At 44.6% G+C, this 17,487-nt stretch overlaps 1 protein-coding gene across 7 annotated transcripts in view; it reads right to left on the bottom strand.

Moving 5' to 3' along the window:
* The window catches only part of LOC118387465 (protein Niban 2), a 43,133-nt gene extending 30,734 nt beyond the window's left edge, over positions 1-12,399 (bottom strand). For all 7 annotated transcript variants that reach the window (XM_052525645.1, XM_052525646.1, XM_052525640.1 and 4 more), the window contains exon 1: positions 12,019-12,399. In XM_052525645.1, the coding sequence (XP_052381605.1) occupies positions 12,019-12,073 (55 nt within the window). In that variant the 5' untranslated portion in view covers positions 12,074-12,399. The remainder of the gene's footprint in view (positions 1-12,018) is intronic.
* Between the last annotated feature and the right edge of the window lie 5,088 nt (positions 12,400-17,487).

Raw genomic sequence — 17,487 nt, 5'->3', positions numbered from 1 at the left:
CAACTCATGACACAGTAATCTGTGAGATGTTTATGGTAGGGGCGCCACAGGAAAGAGAGAGAACAGTTTTTGAGTAGGAGGGCAGGAAGGAAAGACCTGACAAGATAGGAAAGAGGGGAGAGAAGTCATCTCAAAGTAACACTCAAACACACGTTCACACTTTCAGTGTATTGTAATGCACTGTATAAAAAAACATACTTGGTTCAATCCTGGGTTTCAGAACCCAAAAAATAAATACTGAGAAGGATCTAGTCATAGATACTAAAAAGGGTGTTCCCCTCAGTTCCACCTGTATAATATATTCCACGCTGGTCTAATTCATCATGACACCACCCTCAGTGTGTATTTGTATAACAGTGGAAACAGGCCAGCAGGGCTTGGATGTTGTTTGAGTCATCATGAGGGTACCAGATATCTCCTGCTACATCTGTGAGCACTTTGATCCATTATTTCCCACACATTCTCTGTACTGTGTCTGTAACCTCTGACTGAGAACAATACACTAGACACCCATGTGTGTTCTCTGAGGACCAGAGCTAGCCCCATTCACAACCAGAGGCTAGAGTTGCTATTTCATTCACATGCTGCACTTTCCACAGGCTGGGTTAGGGTGCCAAAGCCTGCAGACTGGCCACAGGGAGAGTTAGGTCAAATGACACACTTCCCCACTGGAATGAAGGCATGGCTTGAACGACAGTCTGCAGCAAACTAAACTGATGGGAGATTCGATTGCACTTAAGGGCTAAATTAGGAAACTGTGTGTGTGTGTGTGTGTGTGTGTGTGTGTGTGTGTACTTAGATCCCCGTCATCCCAAACACAAGGAGCAGGCAGTCCCAGTGCCGGGGATTAGAGACTGACAGCACAACCACCTACTTCTAGCCTGTGTTTGAGAAAGAAAGGCAGAAGGTAGAAAGGCAGACAGAGTGAGTGAGTGTACAGTAGTCAGAGTGCACTGATCATTTCCCTTCCTGTTTCCATTGGGTGCAGATGATCTAAAGAGCTGGAAAACTCTAAGAATCAGCAGACATCCTGTAGCTTGAATGGTACACTGTCACACTGGGATGTAGGCTAGGCTTACTGTACCATATTGTATAATATAATGTAGTAACCCTCCTACTATGTTCCGGTTGAATTGGACCGATTTACAAGTTCTCTCTGAAAAATGTAGTTAATTTAATCTGATTGTCAAAAGGTTCCATGACTTTGTCCACAAAGGGCATCTGAACACACAAAATACAATTTGATGATTTCCATTACATTTTGGGTGTTTTATCTAACTTTTGTACACCTGTGGCATTCCCGGTTTTAGTGTATAACATTTAGTTCAGGCACAAGCCCGTTCATCAGACGAACACACTTCCTCTCCCAGACCCCCCACCCCACACACACACACACCTTCTTGGCTTCCATAGCAACCACTCCCCAACAGAATCTTTCCCCCACGGGAACCACACCTGTTGGCATTCTCACAAACAATAATATATAGAACTTTTCTCGCAGCTTTGGCATATAAAGCTTTTTGAGGCCTTGCACACATTTAATTATGTGGCAGCACAATATCTAAACGATATACTGTATGTGAGACTCTTGATCATATCTTGATCATGACACTGGTGAGGAGAGAGTCCTTGTTAAACTTTGACAACTTTGATCTGGAGTATTTGTTATAGTAAAAATAATCCATACATTATGCTTTTTTTTTTACACAAAAACGAGTTGTATGAGCTCAGGTCAATGAGGCCTACAGGTCATAAATAGCAAATAGAAGGAACACAGAATGAATTAACATGAAACAAACACAATAGGAGGGTTAAAGGGATGAAGGAGTGACAGACAAGGTTCACGAGGTTCACTGACACCTGATTAACACAAGTCTAGGAGTAGGAAACAAAACAGAAATGTGTATGTGTCAAAGAGGAGTTCAGCTGCTGAGAATGTGCATTGATAGCACATGTGGAGATGTCGACCAGTACAGCCAACTACTCCAAACAGTATACTCCCAAAGGAAAGGAGCTGACTAACCACTCCTCCCACAGGCACAAACATGTGTGCAGACACACACACATACTGCTCTCACCTTATGCAGTGGGTTCGGTAGTGACTGTGAAATAGACTAAATGTTTAAGATGAAACAATAGGAATATGACAGGTGGAAAGAAAGCTGCAGAGAGAATGATGGATATTTAGGCCAAAAGAACTGCATTGTGAAAGAGCGAGAGAGAGCCAGAGAGGGAGGACAAAATAGGGCAGTGTGTGAGAACCAAACTGTCTTTCTGCTCAGTAATCCCAAGGCATGTTCCTACCTGTTTCTTCTTCTGTACACACACTCACTTCCCTCTCTTTCTTTCTTTCTTTCTTAATCTGCAGCTTTAGACATCGTTGGAAGCTATACAGGGACAGAATCCTGAATCTCTCAGCCTCATGGCAAATGATGTAGACTAGCTTGAAATGAGCTAAAAAACAGCACATTTTTCCTCACACCCATGACAAAAAATATAGTAATGCAGGAAATTATCTTTAAAACTGCAACATTTTCAATTAGCCTCATGACAAAATGTGTAAGAATAGCATTATAAAAAAACTCAGTTTTCAAAAAAATATTAAACGAGTGTACGAAACATAAGAAACACCTTCCATAATATTGAGTTGTACACTCCCTTGTTGCCCTCAGAACAGCCTCAATTCATTGGGGCATGGACTCTACAAGGTGGAGGCTGGATGTCCTTTGGGTGTTGGATCCTTCTTGTTTTGTACACTCAGTATATATAGTAGTCAACCGAGAGTCATCGTTCTTTCGACCATTCGATTGGTTGAAATTTTAAAATGTGTATTTTTCAATATGTAGACACACCCCATGTTAGAATAAAATCAACTATATGTAGGCTACATTGTCTGATGCTTTAAGCACTGTGACTTTAAAATGAAGACACAAATTACTAAAGAGGAAGCCAGAGATCAATAAAGCCTAACCAGAAGTAAAAACCTGTTCCCAACCCCCCTCCTCCCGCTGCTGGCCTTTGCAGATTCTGCCATTTTGCTCCTGAAGTTGCCGGTAATAGGGTACACCAGCATTCTGCAACTTTTTCCATTTGTAGTACCAAGTTATTATACCATTTCTACTGATCTGCTTGCCAGTTATGATTTTCATATGCACATTTTCATGGAATAATTTAATTTATAATAAAGTCTTCATATCTCAAAATCAATGTAATGTGGTTAATCAAAATTCTATCTAAATGAAAATGATACAAACCTAAAAGTAGCGTCTATTGCCAATACGTACAAAATAGCCTACATAAAGCCAACAAATAAAAACATTGCAGCCCGCAGGTTGAAAATATCCTGATAAAAATAAAAATCCTATAAATCACATTGGCTCTGTATAGCCTGTCTGCAAGGAACTTGAAACATTGTATTAACTATTAACTTGGGTCAGGCCTGCAAACTTGCAACATTTTATACAATATTCTGGGCCCTCAGAGTTTACCATGCCAGTGAGCTCCAGACTAAAAGCTGTATGGTATTTGCACAAGGGATAAGAAGTAATCAGGTTGGCCTATTTTATGACATTTGCATCGGATCAGAGCATGAACTACTGTCTTTCTCAATGGATGTAAAAACAGACTTTGTTCACTTGCTTTTTGAGGCGAAGAAAAGATTACTTTGAGAAGCTCCACAGTAATAGTGAGTTAAGACAAATCAGAAAAAGTATCAGATTCCCAAAATGGGCACATTTATAAGCCTACATTTGCGCACAGGCCAGGCAGGATTTGACAGGAGCGCTCCAAACAAAAGACAATGAATAAATTAACTACTCGTAAATGGAATTAAATAAATAACGTTTCCACTCCTACAATGACAAGACTATATTATTATTACTACATTGAATGCATTAACAGAAAGTACCTTGTCCAAACAAACATTGTAGATTAGAAATGGTAAACCATCCCTGCAGCCTACACAATGGATTAGACCACTCAGACAGGCGTGAATCAGACAGGTGTCTCGTGTGCCATAACATTTATTTTTGATATATTTGCCACAGCTCGACAAAAAAATAATATTGGTTGACCAACCGCCTATCGACCAGTTGACTAAATGGTGTCAGCACTGATAACCATCACATCCATGATATAATAACCATCATATCGAAGTAAACCTGGAGTCATGCGATGACAGGTGTGGTCCTCCCACTACAACTCGAGAAACCATGCAGTTTATTAGGCTACAATAAGTTACGATGAACTTCACAGGGTGGTGGAAGTGCACTGTGATGAGTTTGATGAGCCTTAAATCGAGGGTCTTATTCTGGTGACATGATGATCTTGGCTGCCATTTGACAAATAAAAATGATCTTGCTCTTATCCAAAATAATAATTTGGTCAAACAGAAAAGTACATTATCCTCATGATTCCTGTAATGAAAGTGTCTGCCTGCCCCTGTACCCATTTAGTTGGGGCCTGTTGCTGTGTCAAGCGAACCACTCTCTCTTTCCCGGGGGAAAAAATGCTCTGGGAGAAAGAAAGGGTTTTCTGATTGTATAACATTTAAAAATCATATTGTGGGGAAAACACAGCCATTCTGATGCCCCAGTTGAATAAATGAGGTTATCAGCGTTCTATAGCTATACTTTTTATTTCACAGCTCTCAATTTTCAGCTCAATAGCAACTATTTTTACAACCAAAATATTTTATATGGTTTTGAGATATAGAGCGCATGAAATGCGCACTGGCAATTGCGATTACCTAGGTCGGGCATGAAGTGATATGCAGTTTGCAAACTATTCATTATTTTTGAAGTAACTCTTTGTACTGACTCAAGAGTCACGATTCATTTTTTTTCCAGAGTGACTAGTCATCTGTTTGACCTGCTAGTGCTGGCCGCAATGAGTTCTACAGCAGGATTAATACACTCTCCTCCGGCTCAGCGGCTCCAGAGACATGCGCCGACCACCAATTATCTGTCATATGTGCGCAGGAAAATAGATAATGAGCAAAGAGAAGAAAAACCCATCTACCAATAGGTGCAAGGCATTGGAAAACCTCCCTTGTCTTTGTGGATGAATCTGAATTAGGCTTGCCATAACAAAGGGGTTGAATACTTACTGACTAAAGATACTTCAGCTTTTCATTTTTGATTAATTTGTAAACATTTCGAAAGACAATTACATTACAGGGTATTGTGTGTAGGCCAGTGACAAAAACAAATTGAATCCATTTTAAATTTAGGCTGTCACAATAAAATGTTGACTCAAATTAATGAAAGTCGAAAGATTCCTTCTTTTGAGCCGAACTTCCCAACACTAATGACTACTAACACTGAGTATCATATTTAGAGTTAGCAATCTAGCTAATGTGTTTTGAGTTTCTAATATAAACTAGCATTTGGTATTAGTGCACATTAAGATGTAGGCAAATTCATTCAATTGGAGATTTTTTTTGTATTTTTAATTCTGGAGCCCTATTTGAAAATGTAAAATAAAAACAGCCTAATTGTCAACCCATAATGAATGACAATCACTGGATTAGGTTGCACATAAGGAAGGCCCGTAAAAATGGAAAAGACTCCAACCACCCGAGCCATAGACTATTCTCTCTGCGTCCACATGGCAAGCAGTACCGGTGCATCGAGTCTGGGACCAACAGGCTCTTGAACAACTTCTAAACACAAGAAATAAGACTGATAAATAGCTACACGCCTTGGTCTTAGTATTTTGTGTTTTCTTTAATTATTTGTTCAGGCCAGGGTGTGACATGGGTTTATTGTATTGTCGTATTGGGGGTTTTGTAGGCATTGGGATTGTGGTTTATTAGGGGTGTGTCTAGTATAGGCATGGCTGCCTGAGGCGGTTCTCAATCAGAGTCAGGTGATTCTTGTTGTCTCTGATGGGGAACCGTATTAGGTAGCCGGGGTTTCACTTTGTATTTCGTGGGTGATTGTTCCTGTCTCTGTGTAGTTCCTGTCTCTGTGTAGTTTCACCAGATAGGTTTCACGTTCCGTTTGTTGTTTTTGTATTTGTTTACGTTATTTTCATGTATCGTCATTTCATTCATTAAAGACATTAGTAACCACCACGCTGCATTTCGGTCCGACTCTCTTTCAACAAACGAAGAACGCCGTTACAGAATCACCCACCACACACGGACCGAGCAGCGTGTTAACAGGCAGCGGCAGCATGAACAGCGAAGGGAGGACGTTATGGACAGCAGAAGCATGGAGTATACTACGTGGGAAGAAATAGACAGAGAGTGCCGGAGCCCGCCTGGGATTCGCTGGAGCAGTGCGAAGAGGGCTATAGGAGAATGGAGTCGAAGAGAAAGACACGGCGGCGCAGAGCGAAACCTGAAAGTCAGCCCAAAATATTTATTGGGGGAGGGCTCAGAGGGAGAGTGGCTGAGTCAGGAGTCAGACCTGAGCCAACTCTCCCTGTTAATCGTGAGGAGCAGCTGCAGTGGGAGAGGCTGCACCACTTGGAGAATTGGACATGGGAGGAAGAACTAGACGGAAAAGGACCCTGGGCTCAGCCTGGAGAATATCGCCGTCCCAAGGAAGAACTGGAGGCGGCAAAAGCGGAGAGGCGCTGGTATGAGGAGGCAGCACGGCGACGCGGATGGAAGCCCGAAAAGCAGCCCAAAAAAAATATTGGGGGCTTACAGGGGTATGGCTACGCCAGGTAGGAGACCTGCGCAAACTCCCTGTGCTTACCGGGGGCTAGAGAGACCGGGCAGGCACCGTGTTATGCTATGGAGCGCACGGTGTTTAGTGCGGGTGGAGCGCACGGTACCAGCCCTTCGTATTGGCCAGACTAGAGTGGGCATCGAGCCAGGTAAGGTTAGGCAGGCTCGGTGCTCAAGAGCTCCAGTGCGCTTGCACGGTCCGGTCTATCCAGAGCCACCTCCACACACCAGTCCTCCGGTAGCAGCTCCCCGCACCAGGCTTCCTGTGCGTGTCCTCGCTCCAGTATCACCAGTGCCAGCACCACGCATCAGGCCTACAGTGCGCCTCGCCTCTCCTGTGCTGTCGGAGTCTCCCGCCTGTTCAGCGCTATCAGAGCCTTTCTCCTCCACAGCGCTGCCGGAGCCTCCTGCCTGTTCGGAGCAGCCTGAGCTGTCAGTCTGCATGAAGCAGCCAGAGCTGTCAGTCTGCATGAAGCAGCCAGAGCGGTCAGTCTGCATGAAGCAGCCAGAGCTGTCAGTCTGCATGAAGCAGCCAGAGCTGTCAGTCTGCAAGGAGCTGTCAGTCTGCAAGGAGCTGTCAGCCTGCAAGGAGCAGTCAAAGCTGTCAGTCTGCAAAGAGCTGCCAGTCTGCAAGGAGCTGTCAGTCTGCAAGGAGCTGTCAGTCTGCAAGGAGCTGTCAGCCTGCATGGAGCAGCCAGAGCGGTCAGTCTGCAAGGAGCTGTCATTCTGCAAGGAGCTGCCAGTCTGCAAGGTGCTGCCAGTCTGCATAGAGCAGCTAGATCCGCCAGTCAGCCATGATCTTCTAGATCTGCCAGTCAACCAGTCTCTTCCAGATCTGCCAGTCTGCATAGAGCAGCTAGATCTGCCAGTCAGCCATGATCTTCTAGATCTGCCAGTCAACCAGATTCTTCCAGATCTGCCAGTCAACCAGAATCTTCCAGTCAACCAGAATCTTCCAGATCTGCTAGTCAACCACAATCTTCCAGATCTGCTAGTCAACCACAATCTTCCAGATCTGCTAGTCAACCACAATCTTCCAGATCCGCTAGTCAACCAGAATCTTCCAGATCCGCCAGCCAGCCAGGATCTACCGGAGCCTACTACCTGCCTGAGCTTCATCTCAGTACTGGGCTTCCTCTCAGTACTGAGCTGCCCGTCAGTCCCGAGCTGCCCCTCAGTCCCGAGCTTGCCCCTCAGTCCCGAGCTTGCCCCTCAGTCCCGAGCTTGCCCCTCAGTCCCGAGCTTGCCCCTCAGTCCCGAGCTTGCCCCTCAGTCCCGAGCTTGCCCCTCAGTCCCGAGCTTGCCCCTCAGTCCCAAGCTGCCCCTCAGTCCCGAGCTGCCCCTCAGTCCCAAGCTGCCCCTCAGTCCCAAGCTGCCCCTCAGTCCCAAGCTGCCCCTCAGTCCCAAGCTGTCCCTCAGTCATGAGCTGCTCCTCAGTTCAGTGGGGTTCTGGGTGAGGACTATTAGGCCATGGTCGGCGGCGAGGGTGGATTATCCCGGGACGCGAAGGGGAGGAACTATGACTTTAATGGAGTGGGGTCCACGTCCCGAGCCGGAACCGCCACCATGGACAGACGCCCACCCGGACCCTCCCTATGGTTTTGAGGTGCGTCCGGGAGTCCGCACCTTAGGGGGGTTTCTGTCACACCTTGGTCTTCGTGTTTTGTGTTTTCGTTGATTGTTTGGTCAGGCCAGGGTGTGACATGGGTTTGTTTTGTTGTATTTCGTATTGGGGTTTTGTGGTTATTGGGATTGCGGCTGAGTAGGGGTGTTGTATGGGCTTGGCTGCCTGAGGGGGTTCTCAATCAGAGTCAGGTGATTCTCGTTGTCTCTGATTGGGAACCGTATTTAGGTAGCCTGGGTTTCGCTTTGTATTTCGTGGGTGATTGTTTCCTGTCTCTGTGTAGTTTCAACAGATAGGCTGTAATTAGGTTTCACGTTCCGTTTGTTGTTTTTGTATTTGTTTACGTTATTTTCATGTATCGTCATTTCATTCATTAAAGACATGAGTAACCACCACGCTGCATTTCTGTCCGACTCTCTTTCAACAAACGAAGAACGCCGTTACACACATGACATATATACAAAAGAAGAAAAATATACTACTAACGCCTATAATAAATACTACAGTTTTACAAAGGGAAGACTTGCATATGGTGGGTTTAGGTGGTGCATTGAGGTGTTCAGAGTCACTTTGATGCAAGGGGAGATTGTTGTTATGGGACCTTTCACATCTCTTTGAGAGTCATCAACTTTTTTGTATCCAAGCGGAATTGTCTGTGAAAGAAAGACAAACTATTAGACATTTGTGGGCAATCGCTGTGTACTGTCTGTATTGCTATTGTTGCAGCATGATTTAGAATGAAGTAATAAGGCCTGAAGAGGTGTGGTATATGGCCAACATACCACAGGGATTTTCTTATGCACGAGTGCCTGGACACAGCCCTTAGCCATGGTATATTTGTCATGAACCACAAACCCTGAGGTGCCGTATTGCTATTATAAACTGGTTACCAATGTAATTACAGCAGCAAAAATACATTTTTTGTCATAGCCGTGGTATACGGTCCGATACTGGTCTTTCAGCATTCAGAGCTCGAACCACCAAAGTTTATAATATGAGACACTTTGAAATCTCAGACACACATTAGCTAGCTAGCTACAACATACATGTATAGTTACTCCAAGACTAATATGAGTCATAAAGCCAGAGTCATTCCTTTACTCTTCGTCATCAAAACATTTCCCTAATTTTGCTCCTAATGAGGTGCACGGAAGCTAGCTAGGCTAGTTAGCTAGCTATAACTTCAACTACAGTACATTTTAGGTTTAGGAAACAAAGCTAGCTAGCAAAACTTTGCTTGTAGTGGTACTAGCAAGCCCCGTTATGGCCGAAAATCACAAAATTGTACTGAACAACACATGTTAAAAGAGAGCTTATATTGCTAGCTAGTTATCGACTGCAAAACAACTTACTTGTTTGTCATTTGCCCTCCTTATCCAGCCGCTGCTGCTTGCTGGTCTCGCAATTATTTCTCTCGCTGTCTCAACTCCTCTTCAGTGCATTCCGGCTCAAATAAATAGGGCTGTACCTTCCTATGTAAAACATATATATTCTTTGTCCAGCTCTTCTTGGAAAGAGGAATAATCAGAGGCAGCTATTGTAATTATTTAGTGCACGGTAAAATAGCTCCCAAGAACCTGTAGAAACGAATATCGGCCCCGTTTTGAAAAAAAGCCCACCACCACAATTGGACAGGGTCAAACTACTGCCCAAACATTATGCTCAAGCTGACTGTCCTTGGGAAAGCAGTTATTATCTTAGCTACAGATTGTTAGAACAGATAATGTGATTTAACCAAATACTTTTGTATCCATTACTGGGAGTTACAGGTTTGTTCTCGATTCGGCCAAACATGCATCTTCTAAAATGTATGTGTCCAGTTGCAGATGGTGCATTTGAATTTAGAGAATACTCCATTATTAAAATAAATCCATTGGAAATATTGCTAAATTAAGGTTGGTCGAAAATGATCTGTCCTATACACCAAACAGTACCTAACCTGTAGCCCTTGATTGTGACTCAGTTCCATTATATTACACAAATGAGTCATTAGACAAAGGCATCTTATGTATGGGGGAGTTTGCGGTAGGGTTTTGGAAGCATAAGGACCTTTTCTTTCATATCAGCAAGAAATAATTCTATATATTTTTTTCCAAAATTGTTAAATTGATACACACCTTTGTCATGTTCCCACAACGCCATATTTACATGTTACATTGCTTGTTTACAGTGGTGTAAAGTCCTTACTAAAAATACTTGAAAGTACTTTTTGGGGTATCTGTACTTTACTACCTATATTTGACAACTTTTACTTCACTACATTCCTAATGAAAATAATGTACTTTTTACTCCATACATTTTCCCTGACACCCAAAAGTACTTGTTCTCTTGATAATCATTCAAAATGTAACATCTCTGGTCATCCCTACTGCTTCTGATCTGGCGGACTCACTAAATACGTTTCATTTGTAAATCATGTCTGAGTATTGAAGAGGCTATCCATAAAAATACATTTAAATAGTGTCATCTGGTTTTTAACTATTTATACTTTTAATACTTAAATGTATTTTAGTAATTACATTTACTTTTTAAAGTATATTTATAACCAAATACTTTTAGACTTTTGCACAAGTAGTATTTTACTGGGCGACTTTCACTTTTACTTTAGTCATTTTCTTTTAAAGTATAAAAAAAAAAAAAACTTTGACCCCTTTTTCTCCCCAGCTTTGTGTTAACCAATTGGTAGTTACAGTCTTGTCCCATTGCTGCAACACCCGTACGGAGAGTCGAAGGTCGAGAGCCATGACTCCTTCGAAACACGACCCTGCCAAGCCGCGCTGCTTCTTGGCGTACTGTTCGCTTAACCCGGAAGCCAGACACACCAATGTGCCAAGTTACTCAAGTATGACAATTGGGTACCTTTTCCACCACTGCTTGTTTACCGAAAACATACGGAAGACAGCTAATTAGCACAGGTAGTCCACTCTATCTGCTTCACCCTACACATGTGTGTGTGAATGGAAGACAGAGTGGACTACCTGTACTCATTAGCTAATTAGTACAGGTAGTCCACTCTATCTGCTTCGCTGTACACCTGTGTGTGTGAATGGAAGACAGACACCACAGTCGTGTTGTCAGTGAAAAATACTGTTGGCTGTAACTGTGTAACAGCATACAGTAAGTGTGTATTATGCATTTGTGAAATTATTTCGTGATATGAAAGTAGAGGGATTTATGGTTCTAGAACCATACCACAATGGAGAATCAATTCACGTTTAGATGGAGTATTTGGCTGTTTTGTCTTCCAGAGACAATTCACCCTTTAAACAGAAAGTGTAATGTTCTTGAACAAAGGAGTATCATTAGGCTCTTTTTGAGCGACCTAACCTGTAACTCCCAGTAATGGATACCAGAAATATTTGGTTAAATCACGTTAGTGTAACAATCTGTAGCTATTATCATCTCTGAGAAATAAGGTCTTTCAGATTGGGAGAGTTTGTCCGTTTAGAATGTAATTCGGCTGAATTTTATGCGAGGAAATTTGACATTATGTAGTATGCTAATTTATTGCAACAATGTACATTTTAAAACGTGTAACTTTCTAGGGATGCTGACTGTCGAGTAAGTTTCCTGTGCGGGAATATTTAAAAAACAGTGGGTAAGGAGCCCATATCCTTTTAAATTAATTGTCTTGTATCTCTCTTCACATTTTACGCAAATATATTAAGCAGCAATTCAAGATGTAAATTGGAGGGAAAGTCAAGGAGGAGCTTACCGGTAATCATCTCTCGCTTGCCTTCGTCCAGGTGAGTGGAAATTACATCCCCCATCGTTACAGCCCCGCTGGTTAACCAACAAACCCCAAGAGAAGGGGCAAAAAGGCGCGTTGGCCAATGTCAAGGACAGTATCTCAACCTAGGAGAGGAATAAATACACTACTAGCCTTCCGCGTATGACTTCGCCTTTCCCCGAAACTACGCCACATACAATGTTTCAAAAGCAAGTTGATCGCTTATCCCCTAGAAAATCTGCGTCGACAAAAAGTGGTGGAAGAGCGTGTCCTGTTGTACCTTTTCTGGATCGTGAGTAAAATCAAATGAAAAGTTAGAAAGTGGGCTAAATCAGTTCATTCTGACAAGACACACCCTCTCAAAATCATCACTCCATCGTGTTCAGCCTGGGTGTGGCTTTTAAAGGAATATTCTGGGTATAAAATGACCAGACTGTGGAGTGCATAAAGTACCCTTTTGTGATTTACAGAAATTATATCTGGCCCAAATTTCAACTTCATTATTGACGTGCGGAAATGTTGCTTTTAGCCTTTGCAAAAATAATTTAGGCTAATAATCGTTTTTCAACACTAATATAGCGTAGGCTACAATACAGCCATCTATCATGTCATGAGTGATGATGTTATTCTGTAAAGTTTCTGTTTTTGTAAGAAATTAATCTTTGAAAGGAAACAAAATGCCATGTCTAGGAGAGGATGATGAGCTAGGGATGGGGATGAGACTGCTCAGGAGGAGGTATACTGCCCCCGTGTGGACCATCAACATTGGCAAAAGTGAAAGGACCACCACGGACCATTTTCATCCAGTTTTGGCTGAAGATTCTTGACCAATACTAATTTAAATTTTTAAATGTAAATATTTTTAAAACGTTACAAGCGGATGGAGCCTGTTGTTGTGGTTGCGCCGGACCTGTGTTGGGGACTTTTGTCACATCCCTGTCACTGTGGAGGGGGTTCCCTGCTCTGCCCTGGTGGACACGGGGTCCACAGTAACTCTGGTGAGGCCAGATATTGTGCCAGGTTGGACTCAGTGTGAGCCCACAACCGTGTAGCTCCGCACAGTCACAGGTGAGCTGGCACCCATGAAAGGGAAGGGATTAATGACTCTGACAGTAGGGGGCAGGTCCTGTGTGGGTGGCGGCTGTGCAGGACCCTTGTATACTGGGGTTGGACTTTCTTAGGAGCACAGGCTGCCAGTTAGACCTAAATGGGGGCACACTGAGCTTCCAGGGAGGGCCAGCAGTCACCATGGCCCCCCCTAATGTCACATTCACTCAACCCAACAAACCCTTTACTCCAACAGTTAAAGCAGCAGAGACTCATGGCTGCCCCCCCTCCCCCACATCTGTGTGTGACTTTTCCCCAGCCCCCCTGTCACCTATGGCTGTGTGTTACATTCCCCCATACCTCCACGACACAGCCCTCTGTGAGTCCGGGCCGCGCCCCCCCTGCCCAGCTAACCCAGATGGGAGAGGAGAGGACACTGTCTGCAGTGAGGGAGATATGGGGGAGGAACTGTGTTGGTCTTGACCTCGAGTAGCAGGAACGGTTGAGGCAGTTGCTGTTTGAATTCAGAGACAGCTTTGCGCTGAGTGAGGAAGAGGTGGGTCAGACTCATCTGGTGCAGCATGAGATCGACACAGGTGATGCTCGACCCACAAGATGCGTCCCCGCCGTATCCCGCTGGCACGCCAGGAGGCGGCAGACAAGGCTGTGTGGGAGATGCAGTGGGCAGACTTCATCGAGCCCTCAGACACCCCCTGGGCGGTGCCAGTCGTCATGGTTCCGAAGAAGGGGGGCAAACTGAAGAAGGGGGGGACAAACAGTAGCCTGTGTAAAGTTGGTTTAATAAACCGGCAATTCGTAAACTAAATCCTCTGTCTGGACAATTGTTCCTTTATGATCTCGTCAGGTCATTACAATATTTTTGCCATCGTGGGCCAGAATCATATTACAGGATTATACATCATGTGTATGACTGTGTTGGCAGACTGTGTTGTAAATCACGTCCAGATATGCTACTTATTTTACTTTTTTTACATGCATAGAAATAAACCACATCAATGTTCTCCTTTTGGTTGGTATTTTCATTATTAAACATGCAATGAACTACACGGAGGGAAAAGTACACTGTGCATTCAGAACCACGGACAGAACTCTTGATAACGTGTATGCACAAAAACACAAGAAAGAGAGAGCTCAACATTACATTTAAACTAGCCAATCAGTGTGTGGAGTGAAGTCTCTGATGGGCATTGACTAGAGCAGTGAAGTCAGGTATAGTTTCTGACGTCGCTATGCGCAGGATTGCTGAGAGATGAGAGTCGGTAAGAGATGATCTTGACTTGTTTTGAATCACTGCATCAGACTGAAGATCGACAAGCTCAAGTTGCAGGTCAGTGGGAACGTTATCCACATTGAAGGTGAAAGGAGAGGAAACCAACAGCATTTTCAGTAATTTTCCAACACTTTGAAAGCCTCAAAACGACGAGAAAACTCACCGTTCAAAGCACGCATCCGCAATGTATACTTCTCCCTCTGGTCATCTGATAAGGAACAGACTAGTAGTGTCGGAAGGTTGGTGAGATTGTTGGCTTCTACTTGGCGGGTCAGAAGGAGCAATTTTCCCTTGAAAGCTTTGACAAGACTGTACATCTGATGTGCAAAAAGGCCTTTCCCTTGTAGTTTGGAATTCAGTTAATTCAGAGATTTCCATACCCAACTATAACATCTTCCGTCAAGATAGAACTGCCAAAGGGGGCGGAGTCGCAGTCTACTGCAGAGATAGCCTGCAAAGTAATGTCATACTTTCCAGGTCCATACCCAAACAGTTTGAACTACTAATTTTGAAAATGACTCTCTCCAGAAACAAGTCTCTCACTGTTGCCGCCTGCTACCGACCCCCGTCAGCTCCCAGCTGTGCCCTGGACACCATTTGTGAATTGATCGCCTCCCATATAGCTTCAGAGTTTGTTCTGTTAGGTGACCTAAACTGGGATATGCTTAACACACCGGCAGTCCTACAATCTAAGCTAGATGCCCTCAATCTCACTCAAATCATCAAGGAACCCACCAGGTACAACCCTAACTCTGTAAACAAGGGCACCCTCATAGACGTCATCCTGACCAACTGGCCCTCCAAATATACCTCCGCTGTCTTCAACCAGGATCTCAGCGATCACTGCCTCATCGCCTGTATCCGCCACGGAGCCGCAGTCAAACGACCACCCCTCATCATTGTCAAACGCTCCCTAAAACACTTCTGTGAGCAGGCCTTTCTAATCGACCTGGCCCGGGTATCCTGGAAGGACATTGACCTCATCCCGTCAGTTGAGGATGCATGGTCATTCTTTAAAAGTAACTTCCTCACCATTTTAGATAAGCATGCTCCGTTCAAAAAATGCAGAACCAAGAACAGATACAGCCCTTGGTTCACTCCAGACCTGACTGCCCTCGACCAGCACAAAAACATCCTGTGGCGGACTGCAATAGCATCGAATAGCCCCGTGATATGCAACTGTTCAGGGAAGTCAGGAACCAATACACGCAGTCAGTCAGGAAAGCTAAGGCCAGCTTCTTCAGGCAGAAGTTTGCATCCTGTAGCTCCAACTCCAAAAAGTTCTGGGACACTGTGAAGTCCATGGAGAACAAGAGCACCTCCTCCCAGCTGCCCACTGCACTGAGGCTAGGAAACACGGTCTCCACCGATAAATCCATGATTATCGAAAACTTCAATAAGCACTTCTCAACGGCTGGCCATGCCTTCCGCCTGGCTACTCCAACCTCGGCCAACAGCTCCGCCCCCCCGTAGTTCCTCACCCAAGCCTCTCCAGGTTCTCCTTTACCCAAATCCAGATAGCAGATGTTCTGAAAGAGCTGCAAAACCTGGACCCGTACAAATCAGCTGGGCTTGACAATCTGGACCCGCTATTTCTGAAACTATCTGCCGCCATTGTCGCAACCCCTATTACCAGCCTGTTCAACCTCTCTTTCATATCGTCTGAGATCCCCAAGGATTGAAAGCTGCCGCAGTCATCCCCTCTTCAAAGGGGAGACACCCTGGACCCAAACTGCTATAGACCTATATCCATCCTGCCCTGCCTATCTAAGGTCTTCGAAAGCCAAGTCAACAAACAGGTCACTGACCATCTCGAATCCCACCGTACCTTCTCCGCTGTGCAATCTGGTTTCCGAGCCGGTCATGGGTGCACCTCAGCCACACTCAAGGTACTAAACGATATCATAACCGCCATCGATAAAAGACAGTACTGTGCAGCCGTCTTCATCGACCTCGCCAAGGCTTTCGACTCTGTCAATCATCATATTCTTATCGGCAGACTCAACAGCCTCGGTTTTTCGGATGACTGCCTTGCCTGGTTCACCAATTACTTTGCAGACAGAGTTCAGTGTGTCAAATCGGAGGGCATGCTGTCCGGTCCTCTGGCAGTCTCTATGGGGGTGCCACAGGGTTCAATTCTCGGGCCGACTCTTTTCTCTGTATATATCAATGATGTTGCTCTTGCTGCGGGCGATTCCCTGATCCACCTCTACGCAGACGACACCATTCTATATACTTTCGGCCCGTCATTGGACACTGTGCTATCAAACCTCCAAACGAGCTTCAATGCCATACAGCACTCCTTCCGTGGCCTCCAACTGCTCTTAAACGCGAGTAAAACCAAATGCATGCTTTTCAACCGATCGCTGCCTGCACCCGCATGCCCGACTAGCATCACCACCCTGGATGGTTCCGACCTTGAATATGTGGACATCTATAAGTACCTAGGTGTCTGGCTAGACTGCAAACCTTCCAGACTCACATCAAACATCTCCAATCAAAAATCAAATCAAGAGTCGGCTTTCTATTCCGCAACAAAGCCTCCTTCACTCACGCTGCCAAGCTTACCCTAGTAAAACTGACTATCCTACCGATCCTCGACTTCGGCGATGTCATCTACAAAATGGCTTCCAACACTCTACTCAGCAAACTGGATGCAGTCTATCACAGTGCCATCCGTTTTGTCACTAAAGCACCTTATACCACTGCGACCTGTATGCTCTAGTCGGCTGGCCCTCACTACATATCCGTCGCCAGACCCACTGGCTCCAGGTCATCTACAAGTCCATGCTAGGTAAAGCTCCGCCTTATCTCAGTTCACTGGTCACGATAGCAACACCCATCCGTAGCACGCGCTCCAGCAGGTGTATCTCACTGATCATCCCTAAAGCCAACACCTCATTTGGCCGCCTTTCGTTCCAGTACTCTGCTGCCTGTGACTAGAACGAATTGCAAAAATCGCTGAAGTTGGAGACTTTTATCTCCCTCACCAACTTCAAACATCAGCTATCCGAGCAGCTAACCGATCGCTGCAGCTGTACATAGTCTATAGGTAAATAGCTCACCCATTTTCACCTACCTCATTCCCATACTGTTTTTATACTGTTTTTATTTAT

This window comes from Oncorhynchus keta, chromosome 9 (genome assembly GCF_023373465.1).
Source record: "Oncorhynchus keta strain PuntledgeMale-10-30-2019 chromosome 9, Oket_V2, whole genome shotgun sequence".
Classification (NCBI taxonomy): domain Eukaryota; kingdom Metazoa; phylum Chordata; class Actinopteri; order Salmoniformes; family Salmonidae; genus Oncorhynchus; species Oncorhynchus keta.
This window is presented reverse-complemented; position numbering and strand designations above follow the sequence as displayed.